Source organism: Polypterus senegalus, chromosome 11 (genome assembly GCF_016835505.1).
Source record: "Polypterus senegalus isolate Bchr_013 chromosome 11, ASM1683550v1, whole genome shotgun sequence".
NCBI lineage: Eukaryota > Metazoa > Chordata > Cladistia > Polypteriformes > Polypteridae > Polypterus > Polypterus senegalus.
Window position 1 is genome coordinate 114,345,458 of NC_053164.1, and position 18,992 is coordinate 114,364,449.

Genomic DNA, 18,992 nt, shown 5'->3' on the forward strand with positions numbered 1-18,992 from the left:
AATAGACAAGCTTTTAATTGCTGTATTTTTTAGCATTGTACTGAACTAATGTCTGTATATGAATAATTGTTCTAAATTATTCATATAATAAATGCCATCAATAATTACTTTGAAACTGCAGAGGGATTACAAATCTTGGTTCCTGAACACTTTCAGCATACCAAACTAAACCAAGTCAGCTTCAGATGGTGTGGGTTGCATGCTGGACATGATATGTACTATGATAGTACATGACTGGCTAAATAATAATTTGCTTGTAACTAAGAAGATCTATGCCACTGAGGTGATCTGCAAGCCTCTTCTGTCCACACTTCACCTTCTGTGTCAATGGCTTCTATTCTCAATCAACACTAACCAGGCATTCTCTCCATAGGGAGATTCTTACAAAAATCTCAAAACTCTCCAGAGAAGTTACCTCTGTGAACTCTTCGTTTCCGCCTTCTGGCACTATGTACCTGGGCAGACCAAGATTCACAAAACCACCAAAAGGCAACTATGATTTTTTCATTTATTTTATTTTGCCAAGGTTAGAAAGACAACAGTTAATGGATTATTTTTTCAGGAAAAAGTCAGATATCAGGGAAAGGCATCAGGGTCGGAGTGGTGGCTCTGAGTCTAAGGATCTGCACTGGTATCCCCCCAAGGTTGCCGGTTCAAATCCCCATCACTGCCAAAAGAGATCCTACTCTACTGGGCCCTTGAGCAAGACCCTAAACCTGCAATTGCTTCAAGGGTGCTGTACAATGACTGACCCTGCGCTCTGACCCCAAGGGGTATGCGAAAACGAACAAATTCCTAATACGAGAAATTGTATAAGGTGAACTAAAGAACAAAAAAAAAAAGGCAGAGGTTCACCTTAGGTAAGGCTTTGAATGCAGCAGCAAGGTATAATTATTTTGACTAACAAATATGACTTTTGGACATTTGAAATGTGGTAATTACTGAGTTGATGAGTAAAACAAGTGGGCTTTTAACTCACAAAATGCAAACATGGCTGACTGTGTTATGAAATCATTTTGATAGTCTCCTTGCATGGCAGTGAAAATCCTGAATTTTGTCAAAGTGAATACACTGAATTGAGTTTAAACAGCAATACTTAAATAATTTCCAATCCTGGAAAGATGGAAGATGTTGAGTTCCTGTCATTATAAAGTCTGACAGAACTCTTTATTTTCCTCACCCTGGATCATCTAATACAACAGAGTCAGTTTAGCCAAATCAGTATAACTACAGTAAGTTCTACATTCTTCTGTTAGTATGAAAGTATTATTAATGCGTGAAATTATTAAGTGGACTCTTAACATGACTACAATACACACACCCTGCTGTGTTTCCTATTCCCTTTACTTTACAATTAGAAATGCAACAAGCTTGAATGATCTCAGAGCCCCGAGTCTGCTGTCATTTTGTGACTGATGTTTGCCTTTGGTGATTTAGCAATAATTGGGTATATTATCACTATTTGTCTGTCTACTAATGAATAAAAAGAAGGGAAATTAAGAAGTAGACTCTCATAGTTTGGATCTGTTTCCACAAAACTATCAAGACAGGACTATAATGTATATGTTACCTAGAAAAATGGACAGAGAAAAAAGTAAAATACACAGATAGATAAACCAAGAATGTGCTAGGATTCCAAGCTCATTTTTCAGACACTGAGCTTGCTGTATCTTCTTCGTTTTGCTTTTTTGGTTGATGTTAAACTTTGTGTGCCCAGTTTTATATTTTATTTTTCATGTTGCTTGTTTGCCTGTAAATCCATTGCACATTGATTAATAGAAATTTGGATGCCTTTTTTATGTCTTTAGCAAAGCTAATCCCAAAATTTGCATACTTTTGCATTAAATTTGGATAATTGTGGAAAAAAAGACTGTCAAGAGTTATTCACCTCTTGTGCAATTGCTGACAATACCAGATCTCTACTGCATTACCATGGAAAAGATTACATAAACATTACATGTTACAGCACCAGGTATGGACATGGTGTTCTTAGAAATAGAGCATACAGTCCTTTCAATAAGTATTCAAACCACTATATTTTTTCCACATTTTGTTACATAATGATCTTAGGTTTTCACATATATTTGTAAATATACTTAAAGTATATGATTGGGTAAAAGTCCAAGCTCTGGCTGGGCCACTCCAGAACAAAAACACATTTGTCCTGAAGCCACGACTGCATTGGCTTTGCTGTTTGCTTCGGGTTATTGTCATATGGCAAGGTAACCGAGATAACACAGACAGCCTGAAAATATAATTTCTGGATATTAATATTAAGGACTCCTCCATGGACTCAATTCAGGTATGCAATACTCCGCAGAGATGGGGGGGTGGGGGGTCTACTACTAACTTTATTTTCCTTTTCTTCTTCCCTTACAGTGCTGAGAAACCGTCCAGTAAGGGCACCTAGTCTCACCCCTTGCAGTCCAACCGCCATAAAACCTGGAAGTCCCAGAAGAAGGTGTCTTTTGTGAAAACCAGAGTAAACCACAGGACAGGGCACTGTCTTAACATTACTGAGAGAAGATTTTCTTTTGTTGTATATGAGAAGTCCCAGTTTGGGGAGCAGCACCAAGCCACACATTTTCTTTTTGTTCTTTTGCAATTTTGGATTTGTCTGGAGGTAAATAAAAGGGGCAACCTTGTTGGCGTCCCAAAAATTCTTTATTTTTGAGACTGTTCTTACACAGTGTGACCACAGCTAATATATGTGTCTGCCTACACAAACATAGAGCCTTCTAACAATCCAAAGAAGGCAAATGTGCTTTGGTCTTGCCAGAAAGACGATCATCTCAGCGGCATTCTTGAGTAAAAGGCATTTGACAACCTGCTTGGAGTTTGTCAAATTGAATTTAAAACACACTAACCACATGAAGAAAAAGATTCTTTTAAATATAATTGGATATATTAAGAAATGTGACAGCTGAAATGTGTATCTTTATAATTTTATTTTGTATTTTTGAAATATTAAAATGGTAAAATAAGATTTAAATAATGTTATTTAATTTTTAATTAAGTTTTAGTTTTTAATATTTATTTATTAAATAAGATTTACTAAATGTTATATTTATAATTTTTTAACATTTCATTTCTGCTCTTGAACATCATTATTGTTCTTATGATCTTTTATCTTTCTACTTCATAAATAAGCTCATGTGTCTGCTGTTGAGGGGTAGTTTTTTGGGCCAAAGAAGCAAGGAGAGTAACTAAGGTAGACACCAGGCATTGGGAGGGAGATCCCCACTCAGCCGCCGTAAAGAAAACCTCACACTGTTCCAGTGTGGTGCCGAGGTGTCACCCACTGCACTCGGGTCCCAATCCAGGTCGTTCGTCGTGTGGTGGATACTGCAATGCACTATAAATGAATGCTCCCCACCTTACTCTTTACTTGTTTGCTATGACGTCTGTTCCTCTGTCTTGTCCAGATCTGCACCTCAGCCTTGGTTCAGTGCCAGTCATGTTTTATACAGCTATGCTCCACATTGCCATCCGCCATTTGTCTCAGAAATGCCTGCAGGAAAGGCGACTTCAATGGCATGCACTGTGCATGCTCCTAATTCTGTGGGCGATTCTGGTCTGCCTGTGCTGAAAACATACCCACAACATGAGGCTAAGGTACAGACTAAAGAAAATATATTTTGTCAAGGGATAACTTTCTTTCTTTAATTTAATTTAATGAATTTATTAAAAGCATATAACATTCCATACAATCGAGTCAAACTTAACAAAACTAAAATTAAAATCAAATCAACCCCCACCTATGAGAAAGAGTGGAAGGTCAACATCCAGAGCAAAACAGTTGAGAGTAGTAAAGAGAGAAAGGAGTCTTTTCCCCCAATATAAATGCTTATTCTAATATGTTATTGATTAGGTCCTGCCAGGTTTTAAAAATGTTTTGAGCAGATCCTCTAAGTGAGAATTAGATTTTTTCCAATTTAGTCTAAAACATCAGTTACCTACTGACTTAAAAGAGGACAGTTAGGATTCCTCCAGTTTTTCAAGATAAGTCTACGTGCCAATAGTGAGGTAAAGGCAAAGGGATGACTTTCATTCATTCAAGATTCATTATATCCCAGGCAGTGGTATTCAGATTGTAGCTATCTGTGTGGTACATGTGACTGACTTAAAAATGTATTTCCCCTACATCCAATGGGTAAAGTATTTCTTACTTGCTGGCTGTGTTGCTGGTTACAACATTACATACAGTATTCTGTATAGCAAATATTGAAACAAATGTTTCTCTGGTTCCAACCCAGTACTCATTCATGTTGGAATTTTTTACAGTATGCAATTTAGCTGAAAGCAAAAACAAACATGTATAGGAAGAGGAGCATCGGGTTTTCAGAGAGGAGTGGGAAGAAGAGTTTTTCTTCATACCTAGTGAACGCAGTAAATCTAATAGTCAAATTTGACAGTTCATTGTCTCAGTGCAAGAGATCTGGTTTGACAACATATCTAACCAGCCATCGTGTTAATTTTGCTGACAACTTTCCTACTGGCTGGACACTTAGAAAAGGCAAACTTAAGAGGCTGAAGCAAAAAAGAAACAAGTTGAAATAATGGAAGAAAACTACAACTACCTTATATCAGGTTTTGTATGAATCTATAACATAAATCAAACTATAGTTTACAGCAGTTGCAAGATGGTAAGGGACTGGTAACAAAAATGAAAAAACACTGCAAGTACCAGATTTCAGTGCAGAAGGGTATAAAACGTACCTAGAGACATAGCCAGTGCAGCCCCTAGCCAAACTGGGTCCTGCCCTGCCAATCTCTGAATTCACTACATTAGCATTTCTATCAACAGCTTTAGTTTAAACAATAAATACCTGTATAAAAATAAATAAAAAAGAAACAAACATCACAAACTTAACTAGAACTTTTAATGTCAAATACAAATACTTTTTTTTAAGTAATCAAGACTTGAAAGTGAATGTTTAGGGGTTTCTTCAGTTTCTTTGTTGCATATCACAACAACACACGTCTACATTTTCTAGAAGCAAAGTACAGGTAGTCCCCAGGTTATGGACATCCGACCTACGACTTACGAATGGGGCCACAGCTGTGACGCATTCGCCTCAGTAACTGCCGCTCTGTCATCTTCGGCCTGGGGACGCTGCAAGCGGTGGCTAGATGGAGGCAGGAGGGCGGCCAATTTCACTGCTCGCACAATGTAGTGTCCCTCGGGTGGCTCCCGGTGGCAAGTGGTGACCCCTGGTCCATAGTCATCGGGGCCACAGCTATCGCTCATGTGCAGGACGGAGGCTTGATGGGGCGTTCACTGCCCGCCCACTTTGCCGTCGCAGGTACTGCTCCTGACTGGATGCAGGCTGGATGGAGTGGAGGGTGGCATTTCACAGCCCACCCATCACACACAGCTGCCCCGTTTGTTCTCGGTGGGTGGCTGGTAATGCTGCAAGCGGTGACCTGGTTGTGGCTGAACGGAGGCCATTGAGGGTGAACGGGGCGGCAGGGGGTAGCATTGTAGTGTGCATCGGGTGGCTGCCTGTTGAATGGGGGTGGTGGTGGGTGATTCACTACCTGCCTTTGGCTGTACCATGTTCGTTCTCGGTGGGCGGATGCTGCAGGCAGTATACTGTAGTGGAGGTGACTATGTGGTGGGCGAATGGTGAACCGCCCCTCGCCGCCCCCATTCATTCTCAATAGCAAGCCTGCTTGTACTGTTACACACATAGCAGGAAGTTGTCTTTTGTCAGTACATGAGACATGTTGACGACGGGTGCCTTCCTGCTGTGATAGCATGTACAGTGCTGTGCAGAAGAGCTCATCTTAACCTTTTGTCTTTACCCTTCAAGAATGTCTCTGAAACACAAATCTGATGCAAGTGCGGGCGATACAGTAAAGAAGAGAAAAACCATCACCATTAAAAATAAAGTAGAAATATTAAAAAGGTCAGAGAGAAGTGAAACTCCATCATTCATTGGCAGAGCACTTGGTTACAGTTGGTCAACAATAGCATTTATTAAAATAATGTACCTGTTCTGACTTACATACAAATTCAACTTAAGAACAAACGTACAGTCCGTATCTCGTATGTAGCCCGGGGACTGCCTGTAATTTATTAGCAGTGGCGTAGCTAGGAGCCCCGCCCCGGGTGGCACATTTTTAAAGGCGGCATTATTGGCCACAAGGCTCGGTACAATTCGTGTGTAAGCAGCAGGGTTCGGAAAAAATATCACTCCATGTATGAAAAAAGTCAAATTCTCTGATTTTTAACCACAAATGCTTGAAAAATAATGTTCAGACTGTCCTTCTGCATCAGAAACAGCAGTTGAAATGTATGAGGCAATGACAAAAATAAACATAAACGTTACACCGATAATAATTTCTAGGAAGATAAACAACTAATTTACAATTTATCATTTTGTTTTGTTATTAATCCGAATGCGTTCTTGCTCTGCGCAGAAAACATCCCCACCTATTACTTTGGTTCTGGTTTTCTTGGCGTAATTATATTAAACTAATAATTAGAAGACGGCTTATCAGGGTGTCTATACTATATTCTTGTCTAGTTGATGCTTATAAATGTATATAAAAATTATTGCTGTTTCTTTATATATGAATAAATCTATGCAAAATGTATCTTAATTTTTCTCTATACGTCATTTTAATTTTCTAATTAAATAGTTTAACATATTCAGATATGTTGGAGGGCAGCGAATTGAAGCTCCGCCCTGCCCCGAGCAGCACAAACTCGAGCTACACCACTGTTTATTAGGTCCTCGTACAACAGCTTCTGTTGAAGGTCTAAGGTGATACTGATGATAAGCAAGCTGCTTATATGTTCTTGTGCCATGGATTGCCTCAAGTATGTCTTGATGTATTTAAGTTTTGAAAAAACGTGTAACTGGAAGAGATACTTTAATCTGGTGGGAAACCCATAGATTTGGACTTCAATGATATTTAATGGCAATCATACAACAATTGATCTGTTTCCTTTAACAAATGAAGGCCCAATTTGTTATAATAATAAAAATTGCCCAGGGAATCAATATGCTGTTACTCTTTGTTATTTGATACAGCCAACAGAAACACTTGTGACATGTGATACAACATCAACAAAAACAATTTTAATAATAATACTACAACTACTACTATTACTATCAATAATAATAATAATAAAGATAAAAATATAAAATACAACAACTACTTCTATTACTAATATATAAAATACTACTACTACTAATTATAAAAAAAACTACAACTACTACAATGAGTTTATTAATGCACTAAATATAGGGTCAAAACGAAGCTGAATATTTAGATATTTTAAAAATAGTCATGTGAATATATCAGCTCCACTTATGAATTTATCTAAACATTATTTTGTGCTTCCATTGACAGCATACAGCAATAAAGCATAAGGCATTACGTAGATCAGTAAGGTTGGCTACCAATAAAATTAACTAACAGTTGAAGTTAATCTGAGCTAATTGCTCTTTTTGGATGTCTAAGTTGCTTGCTTGGCACTTTTCCACAATTAAGCCAATCCACTCCAAGTACTCAACATGTCCACTAATGGTAGTAGCCTTTAACAACGTGTAGAAGTCCTGAGGTCTATATAGCGATAATAAATAATTTGAGGTGTATATGGCAAGAATAAATAATTCTTAGCCAGGTATGTACTATAACTTGATATCAATATCAAAAAGATTACATATAAGGCTACTCCATTAGTACAAGTTCACCACTAGCTTTATTGTAATGGCAATTAATGTTACATTAGCTAGCTTACTGGAGTTTGGACAAATTTAAATTTCTAAACACAACAGAAAGTGCAGCATGATCTGCTTTTTGATGCTTTCATTTTTTTTCTTTGCTGTGCTCCTCTCTCTGCTTGTAAAAAACGCATATTGTCACAATGACATTAATTTAACAATTCATAAAACAGCAAAACACCCTACAGAGTCAAGCTGCAGATCTCCAGACCTCTGCTTTGTTGAGGAGGTTACAATTTTACATTATAATTCAATAATGTCACATGATACGCCTGGTCACACTATGATTACGAATAGAGTTGTGGAAGGAGTTATCTATCTCAAGTCAAGTAAACCAAGTGTCAAAAATGTGCAATCCAATGGGCTTTCCAGCAGAGCTCCTGAATTGCTGAGGTCTGTGACCACCCAATGGCCCCCTCACATCAGTCCTCTGATCACAGGCCCCATCCACAGTGTGTGATGTGCGTATAAGTAGGGGTGCATTTGCACATAGCAGAGAGGATAAAATGGAGAGCTCTTAACTGCTGAATTTACTAATCTTATATTGGACATATGCCTGTGTATGAATAATTCTCTTAAATTGCTGATGTGTATAAGAGGAATTACGAACTTGGTTCCTCTCAAAAATTAAAGAAAAATCTCCTTGAAATTTGCATGTGAGTGCACCTCCTCCATTGTGATACAGTGGAAGTGATTCAGAGTCCACACTGTTCACCAAGTCAACTTCAAATGGTATGGGCTGCATGCCAGACATGAAATGTATTATGATAGGACATGACTGGGTAAATAACAGTTTGCTAATCAGTCACTAAGGAGATCGGTGCCACTAAGTTGATTTGCAAGTCTCTTCCTTCCACACTTCACCTCCACTTAAATCTTCTGTGTCAGTGGTTTTTCTGCTCAATCCACACTAACCAGGCATTCTCCCGTTGAGGAAAATCTTACTAAAACCACAAAACTTTCCAGAGGAGTTATCTCAATGTCCTCTTTGTTACCCTTTCTTGGCACTGTGTATCTGGGCAGACCAAAATTCAAAGAACCACCAAAGGTCAACTATGATTCATTTATTTATTTTTTGCCAAGGTTAGAGAATTAATGCTAAGCCCCACAAGATAATCCAAATTACACTCATCGACTAGGAAATTAACCTCATAAAAGGACTAAATCTATAAACGTGGTTAATTAATTACTGTGCAAAAATCACTAAATACAAAAGAGATATATGCAAAAACTAGCAAAATACCCGCGCTTCGCAGCGGTGAAGTACTGCATTCAAATTTTTATTAAGAAGAAAACTAAACCTTTTTAAACTGTGGGACAATATGCCAATAATTATTTGTTAAGAATCTCTTTGTATACCATGTTGTCAGTTCGGCCCTCCGGTTGTAACATGACCAAGCTGTGCGCTGAGCTTACTCTTGAGCATGTAACTTACAGTTGGCCATATGAACAGTAATCTTGTCTCAAATCTCACAGCTTGGATTGCTGCTGTCATAATCGGTTTGAGTTTCATGGTTTGTTTCAATTACGACAGTATTTGCAGGATTTGTTGTGTTGAAGTGACATTTGGCATCTGTCAAGCGTTGTAAGCACACAACCGGTTTCATCGATAAAATCACATCCAGCTTTTGAGAGTTTAAACATTCATAAACATCAAAGTGTCCACTACTGAAATCGTCACCTGTGAATCTAAGATGTTTAAGAGGCATTAGCGATTGTCGAAAGGTGTAAAATATTTGGCCATTTCGGTACACTTGAAAGCGACAACCGAACAATTCAGCGGCAGCCATCAACTCACATGCAGAACCATAGGTGAAAAATGAAAACTTCACTCTTCTAGTGCTCCTGTGTAGTATAATTATCTCCTGTACCGTCATCAGTCCACACCTTGAACCTGTCCCAGTCATTCAATACATAAGACAGAATGTTCCTCCGGATATCAAGAGTGAGCCTGATATGGCCGTGCAATATGTAACAAAGAGAATGGAAAAGGTAGGTGGTATCTCCGGGCATGGAAACCACTCGGTAAGTGACAGTTCTTTGATCGATAGAATTTCTTGAAGATGGGCCCATAAGTAACAAAGAATGTTGAAAAGTTCAATTTGGCGCCCAACAGTGGCATCATACTACCGAAATAAGTAGGCACATTGGTTTCAGTTAGTGGAGGGAAGCCGCCTACCAAATTTCGAGAAGATGGGGCCATAAATAAGAAAGTTCAACATGGCGGACGCTGTTGACCGTTATGACCATTACGGGTAGAATTTCGAAATGAAACCTGCTTAACTTTTGTAAGTAAGCTGTAAGGAATGAGCCTTGCAAATTTCAGCCTTCTACCTATACGGGAAGTTGGAGAATTAGTGATGTTGGAAAATTCAATATGGCGGCTGACAGTGGCGTCATACCACCGAAATAAGCACGTACATTGGTTTCAGTTAGCTAAGGGAAGCCACCTACCAAATTTTGTGAAGATGGGGCCGTAAATAAGAAAGTTCAACATGGCGGACGTTGTTGACCGTTATGACCGTTACGCGTAGAATTTTGAAATGAAACCTGCTTAACTTTTGTAAGTAAGCTGTAAGGAATGGGCCTGCTAAATTTCAGCCTTCTACCTACATGGGCAGTTGGAGAATTAGTGACGTGTGGAAAATTCAATATGGCGGCCAACAATGGCGTCATACCACCGAAATAAGTACGTACATTGGTTTTGGTTAGTGCAGGGAAGCCACCTACCAAATTTTGTGAAGATGGGGCCATAAATAAGAAAGTTAAACATGGCGGACGTTGTCGACCATTATCGACCGTTATGACTGTTACGTGCAGAATTTCGAAATGAAGCCTGCTTAACTTTTATAAGCAAGCTGTAAGGAATAAGCCTGCCAAATTTCAGCCTTCTATCTACACGGGAAGTTGGAGAATTAGTGACGTTGGAAAGTTCAATATGGCGGCTGACAGTGGCGTCATACCACCGAAATAAATACATACATTGGTTTCGGTTAGCGCAGGGAAGCCGCCTACCAAATTTCGTGAAGATGGGGCCATGAATAAGAAAGTTAAACATGGCGGACGTTGTCGACCGTTATGACCGTTACGTGTAGAATTTCGAAATGAAACCTGCTTAACTTTTGTAAGTAAGCTGTAAGGAATGAGCCTGCCAAATTTCAGCCTTCTACCTACACGGGAACTTGGAGAATTAGTGATAAGTGAGTCAGTGAGTGAGTGAGTGAGTCAGTCAGTGAGTCAGTGAGGGCTTTGCCTTTTATTAGTATAGATAGTAAAAGGTTTAAAGTTTTTCATGGAAAAAGTCAGATGTCAAGGAAAGGGAGAAATTCACCTCAGGTAATGCAGTGGGGAAAATGCAGCAAGGTATAATTATTTTGGCTTACAAATATGACTATTGGATAACTGAAATGTGGTAATTATTGAGTAGATGAGTACAAGTGGGCTTTTAACTCAGTTATAAATGCAAACATGGCTGACTGTGTTAAGGTATCATTTTGACAGTCTCCATGCATGGCAACCGCAAATTTTGTGAAAGTGTGCTGTAGGTGAAAAGGAATACACTGAATTGAATTTAAAGAGCAGTACTCAAATAATTTCCAATCCCATAATGAATAAACTGTGGAAGTGAGCTCTGAACCACAGAAGTTATTTGCAGCAGGAGAATGTTGAATCTTGTCATTATAAAGTCTGACAGAACTCTTCACTTTCTTCACCCTGGACTCTCTAATAAAATTGAGCCAGCTTAGCCAAATCAATATAACCGGGTTTGTTTTTCTACGACAATCAAAGTCTTATTAATGCCTGAAATGATTAAGTGGGCTTTTAACATGACTACAATTCACACACCTTGCTGTGTTTCCTTTTCCCTTTACTTTACAATTAGAAATGCAACAAGCCTGAACAATCTCTGAGCCCCGAGTCTGCTGTCATTTTCTGACTGCTGTTTGCCTCTGGTGACTTAGCTATGGTTTGGTCTATTTTATCACTATCTGTCTGTTTACTACTATATGAATGAAAAGAAGGGCATGGAAGAAGTAGATTCTCATACCTTGGGTCAGGTTCTACAAAACTATCAAGACAGGCCTATAATTTGTGAATTTCCCCTTGGGATTAATAAAGCATCTATCTATCTATCTATCTATCTATCTATCTATCTATCTATCTATCTATCTATCTATCTATCTATCTATCTATCTATCTATCTAATGTGTCAGCTAAATAGAAAAATAGACAAAGAAAAGAGTAAAATACACAGATAGATAAACAGAGTGTGCTCATTTTTCAGACTTTAAGCTTGCTGTGTCTTTTTTGTTTTAGTTTTTTGTTGTTGCTTAACTTTGTGTGGCCAGTCTCGTTTTTAATTTTCATGTTGCTCATTTGCCTGTGAATCCATCACACATTGGTAGACAGAAATTTGGATGGCGTTTTCCTCTTTTAGCAAAGCTGAGCCAAAGATTTGCATTATCACCATTATCATCATCATTATCACCATTTAAATGATTTGCAAAGTGGATAATAATGCTAATGGAGCTTATGCTCTTCCATGTATCAAGACATTAAGAAATACCTCAATAAAAGTATAAATTGTGATAACACATAAAGCCTGAAAATATTATTTCTGGGAAATATTCAGGTTGTTAAGGTAGTGGCCTAATATATGTCTGCCAGCAATAAACAGAAAATTTCAAAGAAGGCAAAAGTTCTTATGTCCCCACAGAAAAAAGACTTTCCAGGCTAGGCTTTATGACTACTTTTCCTTGTCTATAAAATGGAATCTGTATAGTTTAAACTGTTTGGTCATATAAACACTTACTGCCGTGTTAGTAAAGCAGTTTTAAAATGTGAATCAGAAAGGTCAAATATGCGAAATACGGTGGAACAGTGCATATCTCTTCTTGCTTAGAGGTTTAGAAGTTTGGTACATTTTACAGATACAAACACGTGGACAAAACTGTTGGTACCCTTCAGTCAATGAAAGAAAAACTCAAAATTGTCACAGAAATAACTTTAATCTGACAAAAGTAATAATAAATAAAAATTCTATGAAATGTAACTAATAAAAGTCAGACATTGCTTTTCAACCATGCTTCAACAGAATTATTAAAAAAAAAAACTCATGAAACAGGCCTGGACAAAAATGATGGTACCCCTAGAAAAGACTGAAAATAATGTGACCAAAGGGACAAGTTTATCCAAGGTGTGTCCACTAATTAGCATCATAGATGTCTACAATCTTGTAATCAGTCAGTGGACCTATATATAGGGCTCCAGGTAGTCACTGTGTTGTTTGGTGACATGGTGTGTACCACACTCAACATGGACCAGAGGAAGCGAAGGAAAGAGTTGTCTCAGGAGATTAGAAAGAAAATTATAGACAAGCATGTCAAAGGTAAAGGCTATAAGACCATCTCGAAGCAGCTTGATGTTCCTGTGACTACAGTTGCACATATTATTCAGAAATTTAAGATCCATGGGACTGTAGCCAACCTCCCTGGACGTGGCCGCAGGAAGAAAATTGATGACAAATCAAAGAGACGGATAATACGAATGGTAACAAAAGAGCCCAGAAAAACTTCTAAAGAGATCCAAGGTGAACTTCAAGCTCAAGGAACATCAGTGTCAGATCGCACCATCCATCGTTGTTTGAGCCAAAGTGGACTTCATGGGAGACGACCAAGGAGGATGCCATTGTTGAAAACAAATCATAAAAAAGCCAGACTGGAATTTGCCAAACTACATGTGGACAAGCCACAAAGATTCTGGGAGAATGTCCTATGGACAGATGAGACAAAAATTGAACACATCAGCTCTTTGTTCACAGACGGAAAAATGAAGAATATCAAGAAAAGAACACTGTCCCTTCTGTGAAACATGGAGGAGGCTCTGTTATGTTCTGGGGCAGATTTGCTACATCTGGCACAGGGTGTCTTGAATCTGTGGAGGGTACAATGAAATCTCAAGACTATCATGGGATTCTAGAGAGAAATGTGCTGGCCAGTGTCAGAAAGCTTGGTCGCAGGTCATGGGTCTTGCAACAGGACAATGACCCAAAACGCACAGCTAAAAACACCCAAGAATGGCTAAGAGGAAAACATTGGACTATTCTGAAGTGGCCTTCTATGAGCCCTGACCTCAATCCTATTGAGCATCTATTGGAAAGAGCTGAAACATGCCGTCTGGAAAAGGCACCCTTCAAACCTGAGACAACTGGAGCAGTTTGCTCATGAGGAGTGGGCCAAAATACCTGCTGAGAAGTGCAGAAGTCTCATTGACAGTTACAGGAATCGTTTGATTGCAGTGATTGCCTCAAAAGGTTGTGCAACAAAATATTAAGTTAGGGGTACCATCATTTTTGTCCAGGCCTGTTTCATGAGTTTATTTTTTTAAATAATTCTGTTGAAGCATGGCTGAAACTCAATGTCTGACTTTCATTGGTTAAATTTCATAGAATTTTTATTTATTATTACTTTTGTCAGATTAAAGTTATTTCTGTGACCATTGTGAGTTTTTCTTTTATTGACTGAAGGGTACCAACAATTTTGTCCACGTGTCTTTTGTGCCTTTTATGGCCACGTATGGCTTTTTTAACAGTTGGTCTGTTAACCCTTCCCCAGTTCAGCTACAAGTTTAAATTGGTCTGGTCTGAGTAAGTTTAAGCCCTCATGGTTTCATTGTCATCCTGTAATAGACAAGACAGGCTTAGAAAATGGATGGATGAATTGATCATGCTGTGTGAAAGACTTTGAAGCAGTTGTATATCTGTTTGAAGATGCCACTTCAATTCTGTTAATTTCACATTTTTTGGGTCATTGTCAATTTGTTGATGTAATCATTTAGTTGCCATTCATATTATTGAAAGAAACTGAAACATTTTCAATGTTAGGGAGTGTGATGCTTTGCAGAGGCACCCAGTTTTACGGCTTTATTAATTTCCTTGTCCCAGGCTTTTTCTCATTTACTTTGGAAAGCATATGTAGATGAGGGGAGTTTTCGTTTAGCAATTGACATTTTATTAATCAGAAAAGAGACAGAGAGGGGAGGGGTGGCTAAGAAAGTGCCCAAAAGCACTGTCAACACAGACAGAAGCTTCATTTCAGAAATGGCAGGTACAGAAACTGTTTACTTGAGGAAAAAAGTCAACCTTCTGGGGTCAGTGTGCCTTATTATAGGCACAGTCGTAGGAAGTGGGATTTTCATTGCTCCCAAAGGTGTCCTGAAAAACTCCGGCAATGTTGGCATGTCTCTTATCATCTGGTTGGCCACAGGAATTATCTCTACTTTTGGTACGTAAAATAACACTGTTCTCCAGAAAGCCTAGGTTAAGGTTCAGTCAGTCATAAAATACAGCATATGGGTATTACTTTTAAAAACTATTTTACAAGTATTAGAAATGAGTTATACAATTTTCTTTTTATTCAACTAGGGAAAATGCAACTTGGATTGAAGAAACCAATGAAGATGTTTGTCCTAACAAGTGCCACAATTTTCCATATTAGTTTCATAGTCATATTGGCAACAATGCACATAGCTAGTCACGTCAATTGTTGATAAATGGACACATGCTGCTGTTATGAAGGGTGACAGCACACTCAGACTAGCATTCATGCTTTAAATTGGCTGAACTAAAAACAATATCTTTATGAGAGTAGAATGGGAAGAATAACAAATAAATTTTGTACTTTTTGTTGATGTATTTTGACTTTTTTTGCATTTTTTTTTTAGTTTTCTTTAGCACTTTGACCTCGGACCAATTGCTGACTATTGCTATTGGTTTTCCATGAGGAAATAGTATTATGGTTGATATTAAAAATTAAATAAGCGTGGACTGTCAGGAATGGGCTAATCCTTTTCATGCATTTTTTTTTCAGTCCTCTCATGTCTGAGTCTGTTGAATGGCAGCTTTTGCCATGTTGCAGTCACATGGTGGAAGATGTTACAAATATAAAAAGGAAAGTGGATAATGGCTTAGTGTCAACATTTGCTGTCTAGCTTTTAAAGAGACACTTGTAAATTTGTTTAGAGTTTACTGCGTGCAAATGAACTCTTTGTTCTGCTTTAACTACACTAACTAGACAAAGAAATTCCTAGGCTATAAGAAAAAAAATTACAAAGACAGCTAACTAGTAGTAAATAATCCTATAGACTGTGGAAAGTTTCTAAGAAAAGTCATAAACTTAAAGTACACCCTGCATCAAATGATCCAAGTAATGCCTTAAGTGAGGATAAAGGAATTCCTTTGTTATTTCATAGTAATGTAAAATGTTATTTTCTGTTTTTACATGCATTTTTATTACTCTTTAATTTAATATTGTTTTTTGGATCAGTATACTGCTGGTGGATTATGTGAATTTCCCCTTGGGATTAATAAAGTATCTATCTAACTAATATAAGAGTATTCCTTATTTTATACCTGGCTTCTAGGAGCGCTCTGCTATGCTGAGTTAGGCACAAGCATTAAGAAGTCTGGTGGGCATTACATTTATCTTTTGGAAACCTTGGGACCCATGCCAGCATTTCTTCGTCTCTGGGCACAATATATTTTGATTTGGTGAGTTTTTGTTACATGAGCATGCAGATAATATATTCTGTATTGTATAGTCTTAATGATTAAGGTTTGTCAAGTTCTAAATTCTAGAAGGACTGATGGATTGACATCTTCTTCAACATAAAGGTTTCGCTCACATCTGTGGGTAAAGGTGCTGGTATTTGATGTGGTTTATGGAGAGTAAATGGTCAATACCTACCACCTGGTTTATTTCTGGGATACAAAATGGAAAAAAGAATAATCCATACTATCAGGAAAATATAGAAAAAGATGGAATTCTTCATGTTGTTTTTTTTTTTTACTGTACATTAGAAAATCAACCAGAATGGGTGTTTGCTGGCAAGAGATTACTAAAATAAAAATTTTTATTTGGTATAGTCACACCTTGATTTATTTCTGTTTTAAAGTGCTTGTGAGGACTCCTCAAACATAAAGGACATATACTGATATATCCTACAAAACAGCAGTTCATGTTTCTTTCTATCTGTCTAACTAAAATCTGGGGGCATTAAATTGTCTAAATACAAAAATAAAGCAGAAATTAAGGTCATTCCATCAACTTGTTAGGTTATGGGGGTAAAACAGAATCTTCCATTATCTATGTGAAACTTACATTCGATCCAAATTAAGTGTAGGTTTTCCACTAACATTGGCGTAAATGTTTGACTCTTACACTTTTGTTGAGTATTTTATTGGCTAAAAGTACTCAATGGTAGTGTGTCAAAGAGGGGTTGTGCAGCATTTTTCATAATAGCACTCGGTTTTGTGTTCATTCTATTCTTCACTATTACATCCGGCAGGTTGAGAGCTTTTTTGAACCCTTTAAGTTAGCTTGTTGATTATGTGCAGCTCTCTGGAATTGATCTTACTGGCCCAGCACACCACAGCATGCAAAATCATTTTAATCATTAGAGAGCTATAGAAGATGTGAGGGATATCACTTCCCACGTTCAAGGAATGCAGTCACCTAAGAAAAAAAGAGTCTGGTCTGCCCTTTCTTACATAGTCTCTCTGTGTTCCAAGTCTAGTCTGATGTGTCATTGTTGTGGACACCAAATACTTATAGCAGCACATCACCGTCACATCTATTCCCTGAACAGGGACTGGACATAGAGGTTCTTTGGTGTAGCAAAAGTTAACCCTTGGTTTTTCTGATGTTAAGCTGCAGACAATTCTTTCTGCACCAAGAAACAAAGTTCTCCACTTGATGTCTATACTCTGTCTTATTCCCTTTGTCAATGCATCCCATTAGTGCAAAATCATCTGAGAATTTCTGCAAGCGACATGACCTGGTGTTATATTTACAGAGGTAGCTGTACAGGGTGAAGAAAAGAGAAGAAAGAAATGTTCTTATTATCATAATTACTTGTGGTGCTGCAGTGTTGCTCACATCCACATCAGAAACACAGTCCATAAGCCACCCACCTGCATATCTCTAAACTTACCCCTTAACAGGGACAGCTAGATGGTACTGAAAACAATGAAGAAATCATAAACCATAATCCTCACAGTCCTGCCAGCTTTGTCCAAAATAGAATATACATTTTGTTGAAGACAGATAATTGAATCTTATACTCCAGTCTTGTCCAATAAGCAAATACAGTGAGTCCAACAGATCTTTAATAAGAGTAATCCAGGACCATCCCTTCTAAGAGCTTCATAATGTACGATGTAAGGTCACTGGTCTGTAATCATAGCTTTCTTTGGGACTGGAACAATACAAAATGCTTTTAACAGCAGCAGCACATTTTCAGGTCTTGATATGTTGATCAGGTCACAGAGGATACCACAAAGTTGATGAGCAAAGGCCTTGAGAGCTTGAGGATTGACTCCATCTGATCCTCTGGCTTCTAACTCAATCTGGTCCTGTGGCTTTTTCTGTGTGTAACCTTTTCAGTTGTCTCCTCACTTGGTCATCAGATTTAAACAGTAGACTCATCACTGGCAATTCCAAATGAAGTGGTAGGAGCTGTTGATCTAGTAGGGTTGGTTTGAGAGGGCTATTCATTGGAAGGCTGTACCGTCGTTCAATGAAGACTGACAGGTGGCCTCGCCTCTTGGTAAATCACCCGCAAAACACAGGGAAAATTTAAAGAAACAGTACATAAATATTGTTAAACATACCAAAAACAATAATCCATTAAACATATTAACTAAATAACAAACAGAACAATATTAACATACATAATCATAATAAATATTTGAAATAAGATAAGTAACACAAGACAGGTAAGGAACCCTGGTCATAACATTACAGATGTAAGGATGCATGTGCCAATAGCAAGACTCTCGTAATTCCTCCTCATCTCAAAGGTTCACTATTGGATTGGGAACTGGGAACTGTAGGTCACTGCAGTAACCTGAAGTCGAGCTCATGATCATGTGGAACCAGCATGTGGCTGTATACGGATGCATATGGCTAGCAAAACAAAGTTTAGGTACCTGTGATGCTCAAATTACAGGAACACATTCTTCTCCTCATTATTTTTCAACAACCAGCCTGTACCATGGACATAAGACTAGACAGGTCAATGGATTCACATATTTCAAGCCAAGTTCTAACCAATCCTTTTGCATGTTACTTTAGAAGCTGAGATTTGTTAGACGCAGTGATATGCTTCAGGTCTTCAATTGTCCAGACTCTAATGTAATAAAATCCCAAAAGGGCAGCTGTTTCTAAGATGATGAAACCATCTGGAATCAACAAT

The 18,992-nt window shown here is 38.0% G+C and overlaps 1 protein-coding gene across 1 annotated transcript in view; it reads left to right on the forward strand.

Annotated features, from left to right (window-relative positions):
• The first annotated feature begins 14,838 nt into the window (after positions 1 to 14,838).
• The window catches only part of LOC120538597 (cystine/glutamate transporter-like), a 42,408-nt gene continuing 38,254 nt past the window's right edge, over positions 14,839 to 18,992 (forward strand). Inside the window, exons 1-2 of the mRNA XM_039767986.1 lie at positions 14,839 to 15,022; positions 16,161 to 16,287. Coding sequence (XP_039623920.1) covers positions 14,839 to 15,022; positions 16,161 to 16,287 — 311 coding nt within the window. The remainder of the gene's footprint in view (positions 15,023 to 16,160; positions 16,288 to 18,992) is intronic.